Below are 22,545 nucleotides of genomic sequence, written 5' to 3'. Positions count from 1 at the left end.
CACCTTTTTAGAGTGAATTTTGTAACACAGTATTTGGATGAGAATATATTCCACATATGCTGAACAAATATATGTACACTAATATCAATCACTTGCCCCAATTTGTTCAATTCCCATATTTTCTGTCAAGTCCTCTTTGTCATTCATCCTCCCAAATACTCAACCTCCCGTCGATTCTAACTCTTTTTTTTTTTTTTTTTTTTTTTTTTTGAGACGGAGTCTCGCTCTGTCGCCCAGGCTGGAGTGCAGTGGCGCAATCTCGGCTCACTGCAAGCTCCGCCTCCCGGGTTCACGCCATTCTCCTGCCTCAGCCTCTCCGAGTAGCTGGGACTACAGGCGCCCGCCACCACGCCCGGCTAATTTTTTTGTATTTTTAGTAGAGACGGGGTTTCACCGTGGTCTGGATCTCCTGACCTCGTGATCCGCCCGCCTCGGCCTCCCAAAGTGCTGGGATTACAAGCGTGAGCCACCGCGCCCAGCCTGATTCTAACTCTTAAAATTGGTCTCAAATACTTAGTTCTCTCTGCTTCACCTCCCACTTAAGCATGGACTGGAGGTCAAAGATAAAATACAGCTGTAAAGATCACACTATCTTGAAAAAATGTAAATCAACTTGAGTTTCTTCACTGTTAAAAATTCTTCACTGGACGGGGCGTGGTGGCGGGCGGATCACCAGGTCAGGAGATCGAGACCACGGTGAAACCCCGTCTCTACTAAAAATACAAAAAATTAGCCGGGCGTGGTGGCGGGCGCCTGTAGTCCCAGCTACTCGGAGAGGCTGAGGCAGGAGAATGGCGTGAACCCGGCAGGCGGAGCTTGCAGTGAGCCGAGATCGCGCCACTGCACTTCACCCTGGGTGACAGAGCTAGACTCCGTCTCAAAAAAAAAAAAAAAAAAAAAAAAAAAAATTCTTCACTGATCCCACTGACTATAAGATGATAAAATCCAAACTATTTACCATAGCACATAGACCTCTGAGAAATGCTTTTTTGCTGTAATTCTGATCCCATTTTATTTCTGGTAAAAACAAAGTATGTATTTTCATTTCACAATTCATGCCTTTGCACAAGCTGCTCCCTCTCTACCTATGAATGCCATTTCCCTCTCTTCTCTTGACTTCCTCAATTCCTGAACAAGTCTTACTACTTGCTTTAAAGCACAGTTCCCTTAGGAAGTCTTCCCTCACTAATATTTTCCACTCAGCACATTTCATTTTCATCATTTGCTTGCCTGGCTATTCCAGACTATGCAGCTGTTGAGAACAGTCTCCATTATTAGTCCAGGTGCCACCAGTGAAGAGTAAATTGTAGTTAATCATCAAATGTTTGTTAAATCTGACACACACACACACACACACACACACACACACACACACGCGCGCACACACACACCCCCCACACAGTGAAGTTTCTCTTATTTATAAATCAACCCCAAGGAAATATAAAGCTTTTTGTAGTAGGAAAGCTTTGGAAGTAGCCTTGAAAACACTTATACTTGTTACCAAAATACCTTAAATATTTAGCAATCTTTGCACAGAAGGAATTTGCACCTAACTTTTAAGTGACAACAGAAAATAGTTTATAAATAAGTTTCAAATCAGAGAAAATATATTTTTTAACATTTATTCAAGAGTAAAAACATACTCTGAAAACATGTACCTGGGCTGTTTGTGGACTGCTAGGTAGGCTGTTCATGCCTAGTAGATACTCAAATACTTTTTACAATGAAAAGAAATGAAAAATGGGAGTTTGATCTCATTTCCATTACCAGTTACATGTCCTATAAAAAAGCAGATCAATAAAAGCCAGAAATAAAAAAAAGGGGGAGAGCTTGCACAGTGAATCCAAAAAGCAGGTAATCTAACTGTGAATAATCCAGAATTGAGTATGTTACATCAGCTGCCACATACTCTCCCTCCCGGTAATTGAGTCAATTACTTTCAAGTAAGGTTGAATGGTCTTAAGTCACAATGGCCTAATACAAGTGACACTTATTTCCATGTAAGAATGACAATTTTCTTGCAAGAAAAACAGATACCATAAACTTTTCAAAGCCCTCTGGAAACTTTTTTTTTTTTTTTTTGAGATAGAGTCTCGCTCTGTCGCAGTGGCGCGATCTTGGCTCTCTGTAATCTCCGCCTCCTGGGTTCAAGCAATTCTCCTGCCTCAGCCTCTTGAGTAGCTGGGACTCGGCGCACATCACCACACTCGGCTAATTTTTGTATTTTTAGTAGAGACAGAGACGGGGTTTCACCATATTGGTCTGGCTGGTCTCAAACTCCTGACCTCAGGTGATCCACCAGCCTCAGCCTACCAAAGTGCATGCTCAGCCACATTTTTTTAATTAAGTAATTTTTACTTCTTTAGAAAAATTATATGACTAGCACACCATGTCTAATAAAAGGATAATTCCATAAACTTTTACCAGGTCCCACTCACATTTACAAGCAAAAAAAAAAAAACAAAAAACAAAATAAAAAATAAAAACCAAGTAAAAGATTGGTAGCTTACCACAATTCACATGATTAAAATGATCCCAGCCCTTGGGAGGCCAAGGCGGGTGGATCACTTGAGGTCAAGGGTTCAAGACCAGCCTGGCCAACATGGTGAAACCCCGTCTCTACTAAAAATACAAAAAAAATTAGCCAGGCATGGTGGTGCACACAGGTAATCCCAGCTACTCCAGAGGCTGAGGCAGGAGAATCACCTGAACCCAGGAAGTAGAGGTTGCAATGAGCTGAGATCACACCCTTGCACTCCAGCCTGGGAAACAGAGTGAGTCTCTATCTCAAAAAAAAAAAAAAAAAAAAAAATATATATATATATATAGATATATGCCAGCCCTATAAATTAAAAATCAAATACTCTTTCTCAGGCCATATTTACAGACTTTTTTTCTGGCTCATAGTTCAGCATTCGGTTTTGCGGACCCATGCCTAAAAGAATAAAGTGTTAATGCATTCTCATTTCTTGCAAGTAGCATCACTTCATCATTTCAGTATAAAAGAAAAATGATCACTTACCTTTTGATGCTGTCAAAATAGTACTTAACAATTATCATTATAGTATACCTGCTTCCTAGAATAGACAGATTAGATTTACTGCCACAGGACCATTGTTTTTCCTATTTTTCTAATGACAAAACCAGGTGTTTCTAGACTATAAATTGGGTTTTAAAATTCATAAGTGATCAGAATTCCTAGGAAGCTCCAGATTTTTTATGTCAAGCCACATACATGTTGAAGTGGTATAAACTTTTGATGTTCAAGAATCAGAACAGATTAATGAATTGTGACACTCTAAAAAGTACCAAAAGCTAAAGGTCTATAACTAAACATATAAATAACTATATATCCAATTCTGAGTTACAAACGTGCTGTTATTCAAAAGCACATTCTTTTCCACTGAAAATCCATTTCCTTTTCTCCTTGTAGCTGAAAATTGAGTCATTATAATACAATCAAAAGACTTTGTGTAAATCAAATAAGCAACTTTGCTTTGTGCTAAACATCAAAAATTATAAGGAAATATAACCATAGTTAAACAGTAATATCACTATCATTATTACAATTTATAATTATTTTAAAATAGAATTAACTAAAATATAAAACATTCAACCACAAACACTGGAGATAAATACTTTTATATTTAGAGAATATAAAAGTCACCTTTCACTCATGAGCTCATCTGAGACTTTTTGCTCTTCACATTCCATTTTGTCCTTATTGGTCTGGTTCGTTTCCTCACTTTCTAAAACTACTCCTTCATCTTGGATTTTTGGTCCTTGTCTGATTATTTTCAACTTTCTTTTTTTGACTTTGTTCTTGGTAAATTCTTGATACTGGTAGGCTCTATCACTGTCCATGTCCTGATCTCTACAACCCTCAGGTGGCTGCGTCATTGTCCGTTTGTTAGAGATGTCCTGTGGGAGATCTACTGCCATGCGTTTTACCTTTCTCCTCCTGCGCAGAGTTCTATTCCCAACATTGTCCACAGCAAAATCAGGCTCATGCCATAGAGGTCTTTTCCCTCGAACATTATTATTTAAGTTTGATGATGGCCTGCGCTTTGCTACTAACATTTGGTCATCCGAGTCACTGTGATCTTTTTTATTATTATTGTGATTCTCTCTATAGTCCTTGCTTGGTTCTTCTAAACTAGAATCAGAGCCTTCACTTAAGCAGTGACCAGTCTCCCACGGGTGATGCACATTATACGACCTCCGTTTTCTCCCTCTCCTTTTCCTTGCCTGGCGTTTCAGAGGGCAAGATATACTTCGAGAATGGTCTCCTGTTTCAGCAAATCCACCTCGAGCTTGCTCTGAGCTCTCTTCCAATGCTGAGACAAGGTCATGAACCAGCTCCTCCATGGTTCTACTGAAATGCCTTCATTTTTTAGAGAAAGAAAAAAGAAAATAGTCAGTCTTAACCACAGTAACCTCATTTTCTATAACAGACAATTCATTCTAAATTCAACAAAAATTAATAATGATTATAAAATGTTTCAAATCTAATTTTCCTATCCAAGATATTACAGTTTTAAATATTGATTCATTTTAGGCCCCTTCTTATATAAGTTCTTTTATTAAACACAAGAATTACTTCCAAGATAGAATAAGCTTATGAGCAATGAAAGATCCCAGTATTTTTATATTTTTCTGTATAATTATGGAAAAGTTCTGTTTAAATCCCTATCCACTGGCCCACTCCTACCCCTTTTCTAGAGCCAGTTTTCCTACAGCAGATACAGAAAGAACTTTCTCAGTCCCCTCTTCGCCCACTAATCTCCAAGTAAAAAAAGAAACATTAAATCTTCTATTCACCACATGCTCTAACCAGTCACTGTCATATAAGAGGCAGTTAGAAAGACAGACAGGTAGTTTCAGGATTAGTAATATACGTGAAAGTTTAACCAACATCATGCATTTATTTAGGCCACACTAATCTCTTAACTCAGTGAAGCAGAAACTACATTCGCATTCAAATTGGAGCCTTACGGGTTTAAAAGGGCCCATCATTACTTCATTCTGAAGCAATCTCTTAGGCTTTCCTTTTTTAAGAGCATTAAACTATATTACCAGTATGAAAATTATCCAGTAGTCAGCAAGGATAAGCATCAGCATTCTTTGGTAATTTTTATAGATTATACTTGTCCTTTTAAAACCCAATTCCCAAAGATTTTAAATTAGTTGGTGTGACATACAGCCAAGGTATCTGGTTTTATTTTTTAAACATCACAGGTAATTCAGATTTGCACTCTTCTTATGAAGGCCACAGGCAATCATTTCTCAAATCGAGATCTAGAGGCACCTAGGGATTGAAATATTCTCAACAGTCATACAGAGCTTCTAGAGCCTACAGCAGGAGTAGGCACACTTTTATGTAACTGGCCTGCTAGTAAATATTCTAGGCTTTGCAGGCCATTGGGTCTCCCAAAACTACTCAACTTGCCACTATAATGCAAAAATAGCCACAAGCAATACATAAATAAATGGGTATGGCTGTGTTCTAATAAAGTTTTATTTATAGAATCAGGTTATAGCTGGTTATAGTTTGCTGACCCATGGTCTATATAGTCTCTACAGTCATGTATAGTCTCCAACAGTCAATAATTTCAGGCTTTTGCAAGTTCCTTATAACAGCTTTCAACTTTTATCTTTTCATTTTAATAACCTAAAAACAACACACATTGTGATTCAACTGGATTTACCATTTATAATGTGATGCATACAAACAGCTTCTAACGTTTGCACATTTACTATTTCCCAGGCTCATTTCTAAGTGCTTTAAATGTATTATTTCATTTCATTCTCACACAATAACCCTATGAGGTGGGAGATGAAATACACAAAGGCCAAAAGATCTCTGTCACAATGTGATGCATCTAAGTAGTGGAGACAAGATTCAAACTCCAGCAATCAGGTTCCAGAGCTCCAATGTTGACCAAACTACAGCCAAGATCAGCTACGCAATCCCAGTAGCCAGTTTGTATTTTTGTTTATGATTAATTTAGCACCAGGTAGTATTACTGTAATCCTCAAGACAGATTTAATATACATCTATGTAAAACCCAAATGACTCATAGGCAGCTATTATATGGTTTTGAATAGAAAAAAAGAGGTGAAAGACCTGAATCAACACAAGGGACAGGGTGGTATAGCTGGTGAAAGTAAACTGAGCTCAAAGAACCAACCCTGTACTGGTTAGTAAAATGTACACTGTGAGCAACTAAGTAGCATGGCATTGAAGTTTGGTTAATGTGAATTTGTATTTTCTAGATTTATTTCCATGGGCATTCTGAATGTATTTAATATACACAAAAAATCTAATGCATACAGCTTTTTTAAAAATGTGGTGATTCAAATATCTATTTTAAATAAACTCTTGAGGGCCACTGAGATTTGATTTTTCCTTTCTAAGGGTACTGTATACAACTCAGGGTTTTTTTGTTTGTTTGTTTGAGACGGAGTCTCGCTCTGTTACCCAGGCTGAAGTACAGTGGCATGATCTAGGCTCACTGCAACTTCTGCCTCCCGGGTTCAAGTAATTCTCCTGCCTTAACCTCCTGAATAGCTGGGATTACAGGTGCATACCACCATGCCTGGCTAATTTTTGTATTTTTTAAGTAGAGACAGGGTTTCACTGTGTTGGCCAGGCTGATCTCAAACTCCTGACTTCAAGTGATCCACCCGCCACACTTCTCAGTGCTGGAATTATAGGCGTGAGCCACCATGCCCAGCCCCACAAATCAGGATTTAGAACATTGAATTTGATTACAAGAACTATGTATCACATAGGAATTAGCATTAAGCCAAACAAAACAGAGGCTACAACTTTGACTACATTGATAAGCCAAATGAATCTTTTTTCTATTATTTGTATGTTATCAAATGCCCTTTTCCCTTAAAACAATGAATATTTTGTTCTTTTCCTGTGACATTATTTCATTAAAAGAAATATAGTCTGAAAGACCCATTGTCTCTGAATATAATATTGCACCTTAAAAAACATTCATTTGAAAAAAATACACTTTAACATGTATTAAAATCAATATCCTCTCTCTCTCTTATCTGGTTCTGGAGTAACTTACTCTTGGAAGACAGAGTTTTCTTATCAATGGGTGAATGTCCAGTTCAAAATAATGAAACATGAAATTAACTCGATGTATGAATATAATATCTAATTAAAGTCAGTTTAGTTTGGATATTACAATTTAGTGTTTTACTGCAGCACAGAAAATTTATAGTACTAACATTAGAAAAAGGTTAACACATCTGATTCAATCCATTGAAATCTGATACTCTTCAATTAATTTTGTTTAAAAAGTATTGCTGTAATCAATAGAGTTTAATAAAATATAACTGCTAGTGTTACTAAGAATGAAATTTCTTAGTAATAGAAATTTCATTCTTAGTAATACTAGCAGTTACATATGCAAACTTTCCCTAGAATCTCATGAAAATTGTGTCAGCCTTATTTGACTTTATGTTGCTTCTCTCAAGAGAAAATAAAACATATTTTTAGGCTGGGGGTGGTGGCTCACACCTGTAATCCCAGCACTTTGGGAGGCTGGGGCAGGCAGATCACCTGAGGTCAGGAGTTTGAGACCAGCCTGGCCAGCATGGTGAAACCCCATCCCTACTAAGAATACAAAAATTAGGCCAGTGTGCTGGTGGGCGCCTGTAATCCTAGTGACTCGGGAGGCTGAGGCAGGAGAATCGCTTGAACCCAGGAGGCAGAGGTTGCAGTGAGCTGAGATCGCACCATTGCACTCCAGCCTGGGCGAAAAGAGCAAAACTCCATCTCAAAAAACAAAAGAAAACACAAACAAACAAAAAACATGTTTTAAAAAACACTGTAATTAGAAGAATCCAACTTATTCCATGATGTCACTCAAATATGAATCAACTACATATTACTTTTAAAAGCTTTTTTGAAAAAATCCTATAAAAACACAGAAAAAATACAGACTTAACAAGTCCTACTCAGTTCAAATTATCTTTTTCCCCTTCAGTTTCAAATAACTACACTCTTCTCCAAGTCAATACCAACCAAAACCCATGCTAATGAGCCAGTAATATTATAGTCAGTTAACGTCAAGCTGCTTCACTAACATCCCTCAGTTAAAACTGGCATCGGCAGGGCACAGTGTCTCACGCCTGTAATCCCAGCACTTTGGGAGGCTGAGGCAGCAGGATCAGTTGAGACCAGGAGCTCAAGACCAGCTTGGCCAACAAGCTGAAACCCCGTTTCTACTAAATATACAAAAATTAGCCATGCACGGTGGCAGATGACTGTAATCTCAGCTACTCAGGAGGCTGAGGCAGGAGAATCACTTGAACCAGGAGGTGGAGGCTGTAGGGAGCCAAGATCATGCCACTGTACTCCAGCCTGGGAGGCAGAGAGACTCGTCTCCTACTGGCCCGTCAAAAACAAAGTGATCCTAAGAGACCATCACATGACCAATAGCTCTTTTATTTCCTTTGCCTTGGCAGTTTACACTGATGCATCAGAAGACCAATGTATTAAAACACTTTATCCTAGAGATAGTTTCTTAAATAAGAATTTCCTATTAAAGGGGAAACCTGGAAAAATAGCACTTTTCTATACAAATCTGTACTTATTGAACAACCAATTTTAAAGTTTGAATTATACTAAATTCAGTGAATGTACCACTTAACTAATTTAAGATTTTTATATTCATAATTGTAAGAGCCATTTTTCTTCATTTAGAACTCATTTGGAAATGAAATCTTCTGGGAACAGTTAATATTGGGTAATGTCTAAGATAACAATAGTTCATCAATAGTTTTATTTAAATAGTCCGAATGAACAGAATACCCCAAAACAAAATTATGGCCCCAACATCTATATAAAGTTGGATTTTATGAAAGGAAATGACTTGGGCAGATGAGTACTTTGTTTTTTCGGGTGGTATTGGATTATGCTGAGCAATATAAAATGTATGATCAATCCAAGATTTGATATGCAAGCTTTATTTAAAAATGTTAGGCCAAAGGTCAAGTTTGTTTGTTTAGCATCCTCTACCAAATACCCAGTAAATGAGTGAACTATTATCCTTGGGTTCCTTATCCGCAGGCTCTAATAAATTCAGAAATAAGCCCTCCTAAAAGTGGATGTTTAAGAATAAGACCAATTAATGTAGAAAATATAAAGTTTAGTGTTTTTCTTTCAAATATTTCTGGTTGAAGGAAGAAGAATCAGGAAGATGCTTTAGTCCTAATTTATTGCTTAATCTACCCTAAGAACTGGGAGTTGATTGATGGCCCATGAGCTCTTAAATGTCAGTTAGCAATATATTAATATAAGTGGGAATAGCGAGAGTGAAGAAAGCCCCAAAAACAGATTCCCTGAGAAATAAACAGTCAACTATTTTTACAATGACTATTACTTTTTGAAGCCTCTGTTACCAATAATTGCTATTTCTAATAGTGAAAAATACAGTATATATAGAAAAGTTAGTCAGGGAATAATTTCCTTGCCTAGATGCTGATAAAAACTGTGTAACAAGAGGATATGCATGTGTGTCTACTAAATAAACCCAAGTTCATATTAAAAACAAAAACTGGCTGGAAGCAGTGATCGTGCCTGTAATCCCAGCATTCTGGGAGGCCGAAGTGGGTGGATCACCTGAGGTCAGGCATTCAAGACCAGCCTGGTCAACATGGCGAAACTCCGTCTCTACTAAAAAATACAAAAATTAGCTGGGCGTGGTGGTGCACACCTGTAATCCCAGCTACCCGGGAGGCTGAGGCAGGAGAATTGCTCCAACCCAGGAGGCAGAGGTTGCAGTGAGTCAAGATCATGCCACTGCACTCCAGTTTGGATGACAGAGAGAGACTCCGTCTCAAAAAAAAACCTTCCGGATAGAACTCAAGGATAATTGATTATAGCTATTAGGTATCTAGTTAAGGAAGAGGAAAGTAAATATTGTTTATCACCTGGTACTGGGTAAAACTCTCATCTTTACTTCTTTAAAACATGGATTATCAGTTCTACAAAGTTAAGTAATTTTGGGAATGCAGTGCTAAAAGTAAGTTACCTAGTGTTAAGTACATCTGCTTAATTGGCTTACAAAAATGTAAGGGAATAAATAATCATTAATGTATTAGTTTCTGTATGAATAAAAATTCAGTGTGTACAAAAACACTGTACTAACACACAGTACATAGTCAAGGACTACGCTGCTGAATGTTATGAACTACTCACAAACTTAATACAAAGATAGCCTTGGACTTATACACCTCCATTATCACATTAGCTTTTATTTAAGATAGAAAAGGTTGGTTGGGGCCGGGCGCGGTGGCTCACGCTTGTAATCCCAGCACTTTGGGAGGCCGAGGCGGGCGGATCACGAGGTCAGGAGATCGAGACCACGGTGAAACCCCGTCTCTACTAAAAAATACAAAAAATTAGCCGGGCGTGGTGGCGGGCGCCTGTAGTCCCAGCTACTCGGAGAGGCTGAGGCAGGAGAATGGCGTGAACCCGGGAGGCGGAGCTTGCAGTGAGCCGAGATTGAGCCACTGCACTCCAGCCTGGGCGACAAAGCGATACTCCGTCTCAAAAAAAAAAAAAAAAAAAAAAAAAAAGAAAAGGTTGGTTGGTCCTAAAAGTATGCAGCAAACAGCTGAACCAAGCAGATTAAAAGTAATGCACAATAGTGTAGACTATGAAAATGAGTGACTAAACATGCAAATGGTGAGCCTTCAAGATGCCACATCAAGGCTAAATGACTAATGACTTTCTGACTAATTTAACACCATATGATCCATAAGAATTATCTTAAGATTTCTGCTGCTTATGGGAATTTATATATTTCCCTCCTCAATGGGAATATTATTCATCAAATAAGTCCTTATCTCAACCTAGAAATCTATTAAGAGACTATGTCTTCAATGTTCTCCTTTTATATATATGTGAGGGAGTGGGCGGGCATTATCTTAGGAAAATTATCAATAACCCTAACACTAAATGTTGACACTTAACGCTAGTTTAGAAATTCCTTGACTTACCTATTTAAATTATTAATCAAAAGTAAATTTTTTCTCTCTTTTTGAAAAAGGTAGGGTGGGATGGGGAAGAATTATCTTACTCTGAAACATGTAAATGATTAATTACAACTTTACATTAATATTAGGCAATAAATAGGAAACACCATCCTCTAGGGGAAAAAAAAAGGCTGGTAGAAAACTACAGAGAACATGAGCTTAGAAATCAAGGCCATGAATTTGGTAGCTAATTCCAGTTATATTCATTAGCTATAGGACTTTGGACAAATTACCTATCTTCTGATTCTGTTTATTCATCATAAAAATCTGCATAATTTCTACCTTGAAAAGATTTTTCTGAGGATGAGTGGGTACTTAATGTTCAAAATAAGTAATTTCATGTTTCAACAACCTCTACCCACAAATAAGATAAACTGGTCACCAAAAGATCCCAAATGATTCTGCTTTTAAGGTATAACCATACTGGGAATTTTGAGAGTATTATAGTTAAAGGCCTTCAATCTTTCTGAGGTCATTAAGCATTCTGAATGTTGGGAAAAGGAAGGATAGCAGTCATATATAAATTGCTGCATACAATTTCAGTAAGTTCATGGACTCCTTGAAGACTCTATGCAGCTAAAAAAAAATTTTAAATCCCAAATTTAAAAAATTTAATGCTGTGTATCTGACCTATTTCCACCTTAAAAATATACATATGTAAATTTAAAAGATTAAATAATCCTTCCCAGTTAAAAGTGGAAAGGAAGCAAAAGCTCCACTCACTTGTATTCAATCACAGGTGCTCCTGGCAGCTTCTACTTTGTCACCTTTGTCAGCATAGGAACTTTCAGGAAGCTTTCTTTGCTCTTTACCATGGTTTGCTCAAAATCAAACCGTGAATGGCTTTAAGAAAAAAAAAGTCTAACCCTAGTTTCCAAATTAGTGATTTAATAAGGCAAGCTCATTTATTATTTAAATCTGAAGACCATGCTTCTGATTTTTTTGCTACTTCATTTAATGACTTCATGAGTCATTCAAACTTTTCCTTACATTCTAACTGCTTTCAAAATGTAAACTATTAAAAAAGCTGCCTATAGGAAATAAAGTCAGTTTAAAACAAAACAAAAAATTTAGAATCTAATAAGTAATTCATTCTAGCTCTTGTCAATATGCATATATTCAAATGCATTAGGCAAACAGTAGGTAGGAAATGAGTCTTATTTAATGTTTCTATTAATATATAGTAACTGTTCAATAAACATTTACTGAACATATAACCTGAATTCCTATAACAGGAATGAGAATGAAGACAACTGAATATTAATTAGAAGTAGCATACTGCTTGACACATAACAGATTTTAAAAAATAATCTGCCAGATGAGCAAACCAATGAATGACTAAATGACTGAACAAATAACAAAAGAAAAACATAATGACTAAAACTTTTAGACAATCCATATTCCAAATTTTCTGCTACATTAACAAGCCAGACACTCTAGGCTTTTAGCTAAGTAAATATGAAGTTAAGGAAAAATAATCAAAGACAACGTAAAGGCTTCCAGCTTGACATAAATATGGATGCTAAGAAGCTATACCAAATTTAATGAATTACTTGAACAAAATCATACTGTTTATTGCTTTGATTCTTAACTGTTGAAACAAAAACCTGACTCAAATCTGCCAGTATGCAACTAAGTTCAAGACTAACAAATTCCAAAAAACAAGTAATTCAAAAAAATGCACACCTTTTACTATGCAGTTTTCCGGATTTCAATAAAATCAAAATACCAAATAGGAATGAAAATGCAGAAACAAAAGTCCAGAGTCAATATAGTTTATTTTAATGGCTTTTTTTAAAGCAAAGCCACATAATAAAGTTAAAAAAAAATAGAATACCGTAGTTGAATAAAGAAATTATCTACATTTACCCATTTGGTGTCTACAAATTGAAACAGCAACCTCCACACTGGAGAAGTTGAAAAAGTCAAGATGGGAGCTAAATAAGTCAGAAAATCCAGACTGGTTAACAAATTTGGGCATCTAACTGCTAGGTTACATATTCCTTGAGATATTATATCACATTCAGACACATAGGCAACATATAAAAGTGGTTAAGAATTTTGGGGGGATATACTGGAATCATCCTGCAAATATGATACTTAGGCCAGTTACTTAAACTATCTTTGCTTCTGTGTCACCTTATCTAAAATGCAAAGAATGATACACCTACCTCAAAAGATTTACATGAGATGACACATATTTGTAAAACCTGGCACCTAGTTAACTGCTTAGTAGCAGTATTCCCAGTGGGACTGGAATTTATTACTGGGATCAAACATACATGTTGCATAGTAAATATCTGTTCAATTAATGAAAAAGACAATTCCATTAAGAAATCTGGAATGACTGGATAGTCATACAGATAGACTAGAAAATAAAGATCCAGTTTTCTGGAACATGTTCATTCTGACAAAACAGGAATGACTTTAGAATTTCATTCAAAAATACTAAGTGCTACCACTTTGCTATACTCTCGTGCCATAAGAAACGGTGAGTTGTATGACAAGAGAGACTTTAAAGAGAATTGAAGGAGGTTTTTCTCAGTACCTAACCATGATTTGAAAGGTAGAAGAAGTAGAGAGAATCAATCACATTCTGATGTAGTCACCTACCCTACAAATCAATAGCACCCTAGGAAGAGCAGACCCATCTACATAGGACATTTTGTCTCCCTGACTTAACCAAGATAATGAACGGTGAAACATTAAGACAGGTATCCTTGAGAGGGAACTGTGGGGTGATAGACAAGTCCATTATCTTGTTTTGTGTGGTGTTTACATAAGTATATACAATTGCCAAAACTAATAAAATTAAGCATGTAAGAATTGTGCATTTCATTCTATGCTAGTTATACCATTAAAAACTGGTTCCTTTAAAAAGTGCTCCCTACTTTTCTCACTGGAAAATGTAATAATTTACAAATAATATAATCCAATCTATATCCACTATAAAATTAACTACAGGATGATCTGATCCAACTAAAAATATTTTGGATAAGGTATTCTTTTAACTTTTCAGTGATAGGTGATGTAAAAGTAATTCTTTGAGATCACAGACTACTAGAATTCCTCAGGTTCTAATTTTTGCAGAATCTAGGAATGAACACGCACCATTTAGCCACATTTCTTTCACCTGTTGGTCAAAACTTTATGTTTGAAGATTTTCAATGGGAAATTGCTTGTTTGTGTCACTGGTTGTCTTGTGTTATGTTTGGAGGAAAAGGGCTTGGGAGAAAAATAGGACAGATATTACACAGTGTTCAACTAGAAATCCCAAAACCAGGATTCTAGCTCTGGGATTGAAATGTACAGGGCAACTTTGGACACGGCACTTGAATTTTCTGTGCTTGTGATACTCGGCTATCATAAGGCTGTAACAGGATAAAGTGTATTAATCTGTGGAAATACTTTGAAAAGTCAAAGCAATGTATTATTCTAACGTGGCATTGGTGACATGATACCATAGACATAGTCAAGCCCCAGACTTAATCCTGACAGTTATAGGTTCTTGGAAAGCCCCCATACATATCTCACTTTAACTTGAATAGAATGCTTAAGAGGGTGGAAACACGTAGGTTACCCTCTCTCTTTAAAAAAGGGGGTGAGAGGGTGATGTGTTTTCCACGATTGAACTTCCAGAACTCTAGATTTCTGGAATTTGTCTTCCAAAAGACTTGGTATAATCTGGTAAATATTGAAAGAGAAGTGGGGAATAAGGCCCGGATTAAGATAAATTCTTCCCGTCCCTAGTGTTGTCAACAATCAATGAGGAGATGAATTGCTCCTGGAGTACAGGAAGCTTGACTTCTAAAATATTGTTAAACAAGCAATCAGCAAACATTTACTGTATTCTTTCACAAATCTTTGGCACACACCCAAGAGCTCCCTCAAACTGCGTGCATCCCAGGAATGAGTGAGAGCAAGGCCTAGATGTCTTCAGATCATCCATCACACCTCCCTCCCGCCTCCATTCCAGGTCCAGCGGAGCGGCCTCGGGCAATCACACCCTTCCCTGACCTCCCCCTCCCCAGGGCCGCCAGCCTCACCAGCTGTTCCCGGCTGCTGGAGCTCCGATCGGTTGGCGCCCGGCGGCCCCGAACATTAACGACACCCAGGAGCCTGGCCTCGAGGCTCAGGCCCGTGAAAAGACTCCAACTACCACAGCACCGGCGACTTCCAAAGAGCAGTTCAGCATTTTGAGATGAGCTTCCGGAAGCCGACCGGAGGCGGAAACCGGATGCCCGGAGCAACCATTAGTTCTCCGCGTTTACTGCTTTCCCCTTCCTATAATCCCCTCTTCCTACTCGCAATAGAGACAGAGACAAATAAATTAAACTTTTTGTGCTACACAGAAATTTCTTAATTCTCTTTTTAGTGCTCTTAAAGTCAAAGCAGCATGAGAGAAAAGAGGAGTGAACAAAAAGTCGGACCCCGGGAGTGAGCTATGGTTTAGCCCAGTTACCATGGAGACCGGTAGTAACACCAGTTGTAAACCCAAGGCCAAGAGACCATGGCCACGTTAGCCCGGCTGCAAGCTAGGTCGTCGACTGTAGGACGTCAGTACTACTTTAGAAACAGGTAAGTCAGGAAGAGAAGGATCGCGTAAAGGGCAGGCGTGACTTTATACCAGTTGTTCCTCAGCGGGAGTTTCCAATTAACGATTTCTCTAATTCATTAAGTAGTACCCAATTCTTCCCTTAATGGGCTGCAAACATAATTGGGAGTTTGTTACCATACAACGACATTCTAAATAGAGAGGGGCCGTACATATTCAGTGTGAGATGATTTAAGGAAACTCCCAGCTAGATAAAATTGTAAAGTGCTTTTTTTCTTCGACATCACCACTCTGCAATTTGATGAAACCTATGTTCTCCGGGTTCAAGGTTCAATACCCTGACTGGGGGTCACCCTGACTCACTAGCCCAATGATCTCAGATTGTTTCCCATCTACCTAGGGATTTGAGCCTCCGTTATTTTACAAACATCACTGAACTCAATTGTTCTATGACTCATTTGCCTTTTTAAAATGAACGTATCGGCCGGGCGTGGTGGCTCACGCCTGTAATCCCAGCACTTTGGGAGGCCGAGGCGGGCGAATCACCTGAGGCCAGGAGTTCTAGACCAACCAGGCCAACATGGTGAAACCCCGTCTCTACTAAAAATACAAAAACTAGCCAGGCATGGTGGCACATGCCTGTCATCCTAGCTAGTCCGGAGGCTGAGGCAGGAGAATCGCTTGGACCTGGGAGGCAGAGGTTGCAGTGACCCGACATTGTACCACTGCACTCCAGCCTGGGTGACAAATTAAGACCCTGTTTCAAAAAATAAATAAATAAAATAAAATAAAATAAAATAAAATGAAAGTGTCTAAACCATTCTGACACGGTAACTAGTACCAATATATTAATTAATAGATAACGGGTAAGAAAACCACTAGCAGTCTTCTTCATCTCCCTACACCCAAACTTCTTGCCCAGGAAGAGTTTCATTTTAAAGAAGCATTGCCCCAGGAGTTTTTGTAACTTAAGAGAAACTGCAAAAAAGTGAATTAGACTGTTATGGAATACAGTGACATGACAGACCAATGGAAAATATGTCAATGAGATAGGGTCTTGCTGAGCTGTTTTTATTCTAACGTTTATCTCACCTACCACATCATTATTTCACAACGTACCTCTCTTACAGCACTGATCACAATTCAATTTTACATTCTGTTATGAGATAATATCTATCTCCCCTCTTAAACTAGTAGCAGAGACAGTGTCTCTTATTTTGCTCACCAGTATTTTTGTCTCCAACGTTTATGATAGCTCCATACAAATAATAGTAACACAATAATTGTTGAAGACTCACATTAATGAATTTTTCAATAAATCACTAGCCCTGGTTTAAGTAAACATGCTAACAATAGCTAAACATAGAAATTATCTATTTATGTAGAGTATGTGGCAGGTGCTGTATTTATGACATATATAAATGAAATAAGTCCCATCCATCATGATGTTCACATCCTTGTATGGAATATAGGCTTTTAAAAAGTAATTACAATACTAGCTGGGCTCAGTGGCTCATTCCTGTAATCCCAGCACTTTGGGAGGCTGAGGCGGATGGATCACTTGAGGGCAGAAGTTCGAGACCAGCCTGGCCAACATGGCAAAACCCTGTCTCTACTAAAAATACAAAAATTAGCCAGGCATGGTGGCACGCGCCTGTAGTCCCAGCTACTCTGGAAGCTGAGGCAAGAGAATCAGTTGAACCCGGGAGGCAGAGGTTGTAGTGAGCCGAGATCGCAATACTGCACTCCAGCCTGGGCGACAGAGCAAGACTCTGTCTCAAATAAATAAATAAATAAATAATAACAACAACAATAGAGTAACATGGACAGAAAGGGAAACAACCAGTATTTTTTGAGGACTGATTATATATGAGGGATTGCACCAGGAACAACTACATATGATATTTCATTTGGTTATGACAGTGTTATAAGTTAATATAGAAATTATCTATTTATTAGATAATCTATATTTTTAGAGCTATAGAACAGTGTTCTAGAAAAGCCTGATGAAGTGCCAAACAAACAAATAATTGGCCAGGCACGGTGGCTCAGGCCTGTAATCCCAGCACATTTGGAGGCCAAGGCAGGCGGATGGCTTGAGGTCAATTATGAATTATCAGAGCCAACTAATCTAACTCTAAAACCTCTGCTGTTCACTATCACTAAACAAAATTTTCTTCCCATTAAGCTGATTTAATTAAATTGCAACAAGCACCAAGATCCAGAGGTCCAAATGGCTTGAGTGTACTGTCCCAAATCCATTAACGTGTAGGGAACAGAGTTGTGGGAAACAATTTAAAGTCTCCTTGGTTTCTTTCAATGTCTTCTGTTTTGGTAACAAGGTAGGGACAAAAAGGCTTTTTCCTAATGGCTAGCATCAGAATAACGCTGAAGTTGAAAGATGACTTTGTTGAGAAAATACATTACTAAGTGGTTAGGTTAGTATCTGAGTCCTGCAAGGCCTGGAAGTCCAATGTGGAAACGAGAAGCTCCTCTGCCTAACAAAGAGGAAGGATCTGGAACTCCAAGAAGTGAGCAGCAAATACAGGAGGAGATTTTGAACTACAAAGAATAGGAGGAGTGTGGGTTGCCCGACTGACGTAATATTCTGGAAAGTTGCTCCCACAGGGAATGTTTGATGTGTGTTTATGTTTTGGCCTGCCCCTCAAAGAGGCTGAATATTTTGTCCTGGACATAAGATGAACAAAAGATAGTAGGCAGTTGTAACTGCCCAGTGGGTTCACCTTGCCTGTTTCCTAGACAGAGCCAATTTATCAAGACGTGAATTGCAATAGAGAAAGAATAATTCACACAGAGCCGGTTATGTGGGAGACCAGAATTTTATTGTTACTGAAATCTGTCTCCCTGAGCATTAGGGGATCAGAGTTTTTAAGGATGATTTGGTGGGTTAGTGTGAGGCCAGAGTCAGGAGGGCTGATTGGTTGGGTCAGAGATGAAATCATAAAGGGTGGAACCCGTCTTCTTGCACTGAGTCCATTCCAGGGTGGGGGCCACAAGGTCAGAGCCAGTTTATCAATGAGCCAGTTTATTAATCTGGGTGGTGCCAGCTGATCCATCAAGTGCAGCATCTGCAAAATATCTCTAGCACTGATCTTAGGTTTCACAATACTGATACTATCCCCAGGAGCCATTTAGGGAGGGTCAGAATCTTGTAGCCTCCAGCTGCGTGACTCCCAAACCATAATTTCTAATCTTTTAACTAATTTGTTATTCCTACAAAGGCAGTCTAGTCCCCAGGCAAGAAGGGGGTTTGCCTTGGAAAGGCCTATTATCATCTTTGTTTTAAACTGTAAACTAATTTCCTGGCAAGGTTAGTTCAGCCTATGTCCCGGAATGAACGAGGACAGCTTGAAGATTAGAAGCAAGATGGAGTTGGTTAGGTCAGATCTCTTTCACTGTCTCAGTTACAGTTTTCCAGTGGCACTTCCATTGTCACTTGACAGAGTATTGGCCTTTTTGTTGTTGTTGTTAACTTTCTCCAGTAATTCTTAGCTTCATTTCTGTTCTTCCAAACTATGAGATTTTCTCTGTGACTTATTGGTCATTTATACTGTACACTGTACTGTACTTTGTGGAGAAAAGAGTTCAGTATATGTTTATTGATCATATTGTTCATTTTCCCCATATTCTTATTTAAATTTCGTCAAATCTGTCAAATTCTAATAGGAATAAGTTAGAATGTTCCTTTTCCACTGTGTTTCTATCATGTGGGTGAACCCAAAATATCTGAGACAGGCTTCAGTCAATTTAGAAAGTTTATTTTGCCAAGGTTAAGGATGCACCCATGACACAGCCTTAGGAAGCCCTGATGTCATGTGCCCAAGGCAGTCCAGGTACAGCTTGCTTTTATACATTTTATGCAGACATAATACATCAATCAGTACATGCAAGGTTTATATTAGTTCCACAAGGTGGGGGCCCTTTAGGTCTTAGGTAGATTTAAAATTTTTCTGGCCAGGCGTGGTGGCTCATGCCTGTAATCCCAGCACTTTGGGAGGCTGAGGTGGATGGATCACTTGAGGTCAGGAGCTCCAGACCAGCCTGGCCAACATGGCGAAACCCTGTCTCTACTAAAAATACAAAAATTAGCCAGGGGTGGTGGTGCGCACCTGTAATCCCAGCTACTTGGAAGGCTGAGGCAGGAGAATCGCTTGAACCCAGGAGGCAGAGGTTGAAGTGAGCCAAGGTTGGACCATTGCACTCCAGCCTGGGCAACAGAGCAAGACTCAAATTCTGATTGGCAAGTGGTTGAGTGAGTTATTATCAGTAGAAAGAAATGAGGAATGTCTGGGTTATGATAAGGGATTGGGGAGACCTAGGTTTTATCATTTTATCATGCAGATGAAACCTCCAAGTTGTAAGCCTTAAAAAGAATGGACTGAGGCCAGGCGCAGTGGCTTAGGCTTGTAATCCCAGCACTTTGGGAGGCCAAGGCGGGCAGATCACGAGGTAAGGAATTCGAGACCAGCCTGGCCAACATGGTGAAACCCCGTCTCTATTAAAAATACAAAAATTAGCTGTGTGTGGTGGCGGGCGCCTTTAATCCCAGCTAATCGGGAGACTGAGGCAGGAGAATCACTTGAACCCTAGAGGTGGAGGTTGCAGTGAGCCGAGATCGTGCCACTGCACTCCAGCCTGGCGGCAGAACCAGCCTCTGTCTCAAAAAAAAAAAAAAGGTGTTTTCAGCAGAGGAGTGACATGATGTGACTTCTGTCTATAAAAACAATAAATAAAAAAGTAACCTTTGACTTTCAATGGTTTCGGTTTTGGTAGCAAGGTAGGGACAGAAATGCTTCTTCCTCATGGCTAGCATCAGAATAACGCTGAAGTTGAAAGATGACTTTGTTGAGAAAATATATTCCTAAGTGGTTAGGACTAAGAGGATTATCCAAATTCAAGGACACTGAACAAAATTATTATTATTATTATTGACTTATTATCATTTTGAGACGGAGTCTCGCTCCGTTGCCCAGGCTGGAGTGCAGTGACATGATCTCAGCTCACTGCACCTCTGCCTCCCAGGTTCAAGAGATTCTCCTGCTTCAGACTCCTGAGTAGCTGGGATTACAGGCACCTGCCACCATACCCAGCTAATTTTTTATTTTCTTTTTTGCATTTTTAGTGAAGACGAGTTTTCGCCATGTTGGCCATGCTGGTCTTAAACTCCTGGGCTCAAGCCATCTGCCCACCTCGGCCTCCCAAAGTGCTGGGACTACGGGCGTGAGCCACTGGGCCCAGCCCCTTCGACTTGTTTTTAAGTTGGATAAAGCATTTTGCTTTTGTTTTTCCCATTTCTACTTTCTTCCTCCACTTCCATCTTTTAACTTTTTGGCGCCAGTTTTTGCTGAACAAAATTTAAATCAAATCTGCTTGTGTCAATGAAAAAAGTAAATAACACTTAAAAATTTTTAAAACACAGAAGTTTTTTAACAATATGTAAGCAGAAATCAGCCAGATATATGTAAAATCTTTTTTAATTGGCTTAGCTGAAGGGAAAAGTATATTGGAGAATTCAGAGAAACCAGTGGCTGAGGAAGAGGGCAAGAAGTTCTCTAGAGACATGCTATATAGACCAGCTGTCAAATGTCCACATCTCTTACTATCTGAAAGGGGGCTTGAGGAGTGCATGGGGATAGAGAAAAAGAAATAGAAAGAGAAATAAATGTTGTTGAATATCTACTACATGCTGAGCACTGCTTTCACAAACATTATTTTATTTGATGTTTACAATAATCTTATGAGGTTATTTTTCTTATTCCTGGCTTACAACGAAGGAATGTGAGATTTAGACCATCTATATTACTTGCCAAAGATAAAGAAGATCGAAGATCTAGTGACGTTTGATCCATTTCAGTCCACATTTATACCTGGGAGAGGGGGATCTTTAAATTATTAAGTCTCTGCAGGAAAGTAAGTTCATCAAATACATAAAGCCTAACCTGTCTTTCTAAGATCAGGTTGAGTAAAAGAAAACAGGGGTACATTACTCTGTAGTACAAGACTGGTGATTTGCATGTACTTCATTACCCTGTATCAACCTAAGGTATAATGTTCCTTAAATTGGCCTGATTTCAAGATCTATTATTCCTATAAACGTAATAAATTTGTTTCTGACTCTGACATAGTAAATTGACTGTAGTTCCTCACTGTATTCTTAGTCTAATAATTTTGTCCAGTGTCCTTGAATTTGGACAATCCTCTTAGTCCTATTAGCCTAAATAAATAGCAGCTTAGTTGAATAGATGTGAGCCCCTTCCCCTGATTCTAATTAATTACTGAATTTTTTCTTACAGGTGTACTCAATTCTGACTAGTAAAACTTAGCAAAACTTCTTCCAAATACACAAGGAAGATTTTTGCCAAAGTGCAACAGTTCAAATCCTAACTCTGTATTACTTTAGGCTTAAATGTAAACTTTTAAACTTACATTCTTACCTTACTTAAACTCTTTAGATATTAGTATTCTCATCTGTAACAGGGATAATAATGCCTATTGATATGTTAACTAAGAAGGTTAAATGATCATCTGGTATATTAGTAAGCACCCAATAAATTCATTATAATAGGAAATCACAACAGAAGGGTAAAGTATAAAATACATATGATCGATTCAGTGAATATCAAAAAGGTAATTGAAAAATTTTACAGCTATTCCTAAATATTTTTCTTTTTATCATTAAAAACGTAAAAATTTTTATTGCTGTATTACATACATTAAATAAAGTATATAAACTGTGTGAAGTGTACAACTCAGTAATTTTCCATAGGTATACACCTGTCCAAACTTCAGTCAGATAAAGTTCTGCAGTGTTTGTTTTAAAACATGTTTATGAAAGAAATAAAAGTGTTTTAATAATAAAGAATATGTTTCTAAAACCAACAGCCAACATTAGATGTGCTGCT

The 22,545-nt window shown here is 38.3% G+C and overlaps 2 protein-coding genes across 3 annotated transcripts in view; one reads left to right on the top strand and one right to left on the bottom strand.

Moving 5' to 3' along the window:
- The window catches only part of GPATCH2 (G-patch domain containing 2), a 190,474-nt gene extending 175,174 nt beyond the window's left edge, over positions 1–15,300 (bottom strand). For both annotated transcript variants that reach the window (XM_003265095.4, XM_012506670.1), the window contains exons 1-2: positions 15,114–15,300; positions 3,668–4,384 (exon numbers count right to left, since the gene is read on the bottom strand). In XM_003265095.4, coding sequence (XP_003265143.1) covers positions 3,668–4,384; positions 15,114–15,169 — 773 coding nt within the window. In that variant the 5' untranslated portion in view covers positions 15,170–15,300. The remainder of the gene's footprint in view (positions 1–3,667; positions 4,385–15,113) is intronic.
- A 222-nt stretch (positions 15,301–15,522) lies between these two features.
- SPATA17 (spermatogenesis associated 17) overlaps positions 15,523–22,545 on the top strand; it is a 235,765-nt gene continuing 228,742 nt past the window's right edge. The window contains exon 1 of the mRNA XM_030812868.1: positions 15,523–15,645. Within this exon, the coding sequence (XP_030668728.1) occupies positions 15,578–15,645 (68 nt within the window). The 5' untranslated portion in view covers positions 15,523–15,577. The remainder of the gene's footprint in view (positions 15,646–22,545) is intronic.

The sequence above is a fragment of the Nomascus leucogenys genome, chromosome 5 (genome assembly GCF_006542625.1).
Source record: "Nomascus leucogenys isolate Asia chromosome 5, Asia_NLE_v1, whole genome shotgun sequence".
Lineage (NCBI taxonomy): Eukaryota > Metazoa > Chordata > Mammalia > Primates > Hylobatidae > Nomascus > Nomascus leucogenys.
Note: the sequence above shows the minus strand (reverse complement) of the source record. Positions and strands in the feature narration are given on the sequence as shown.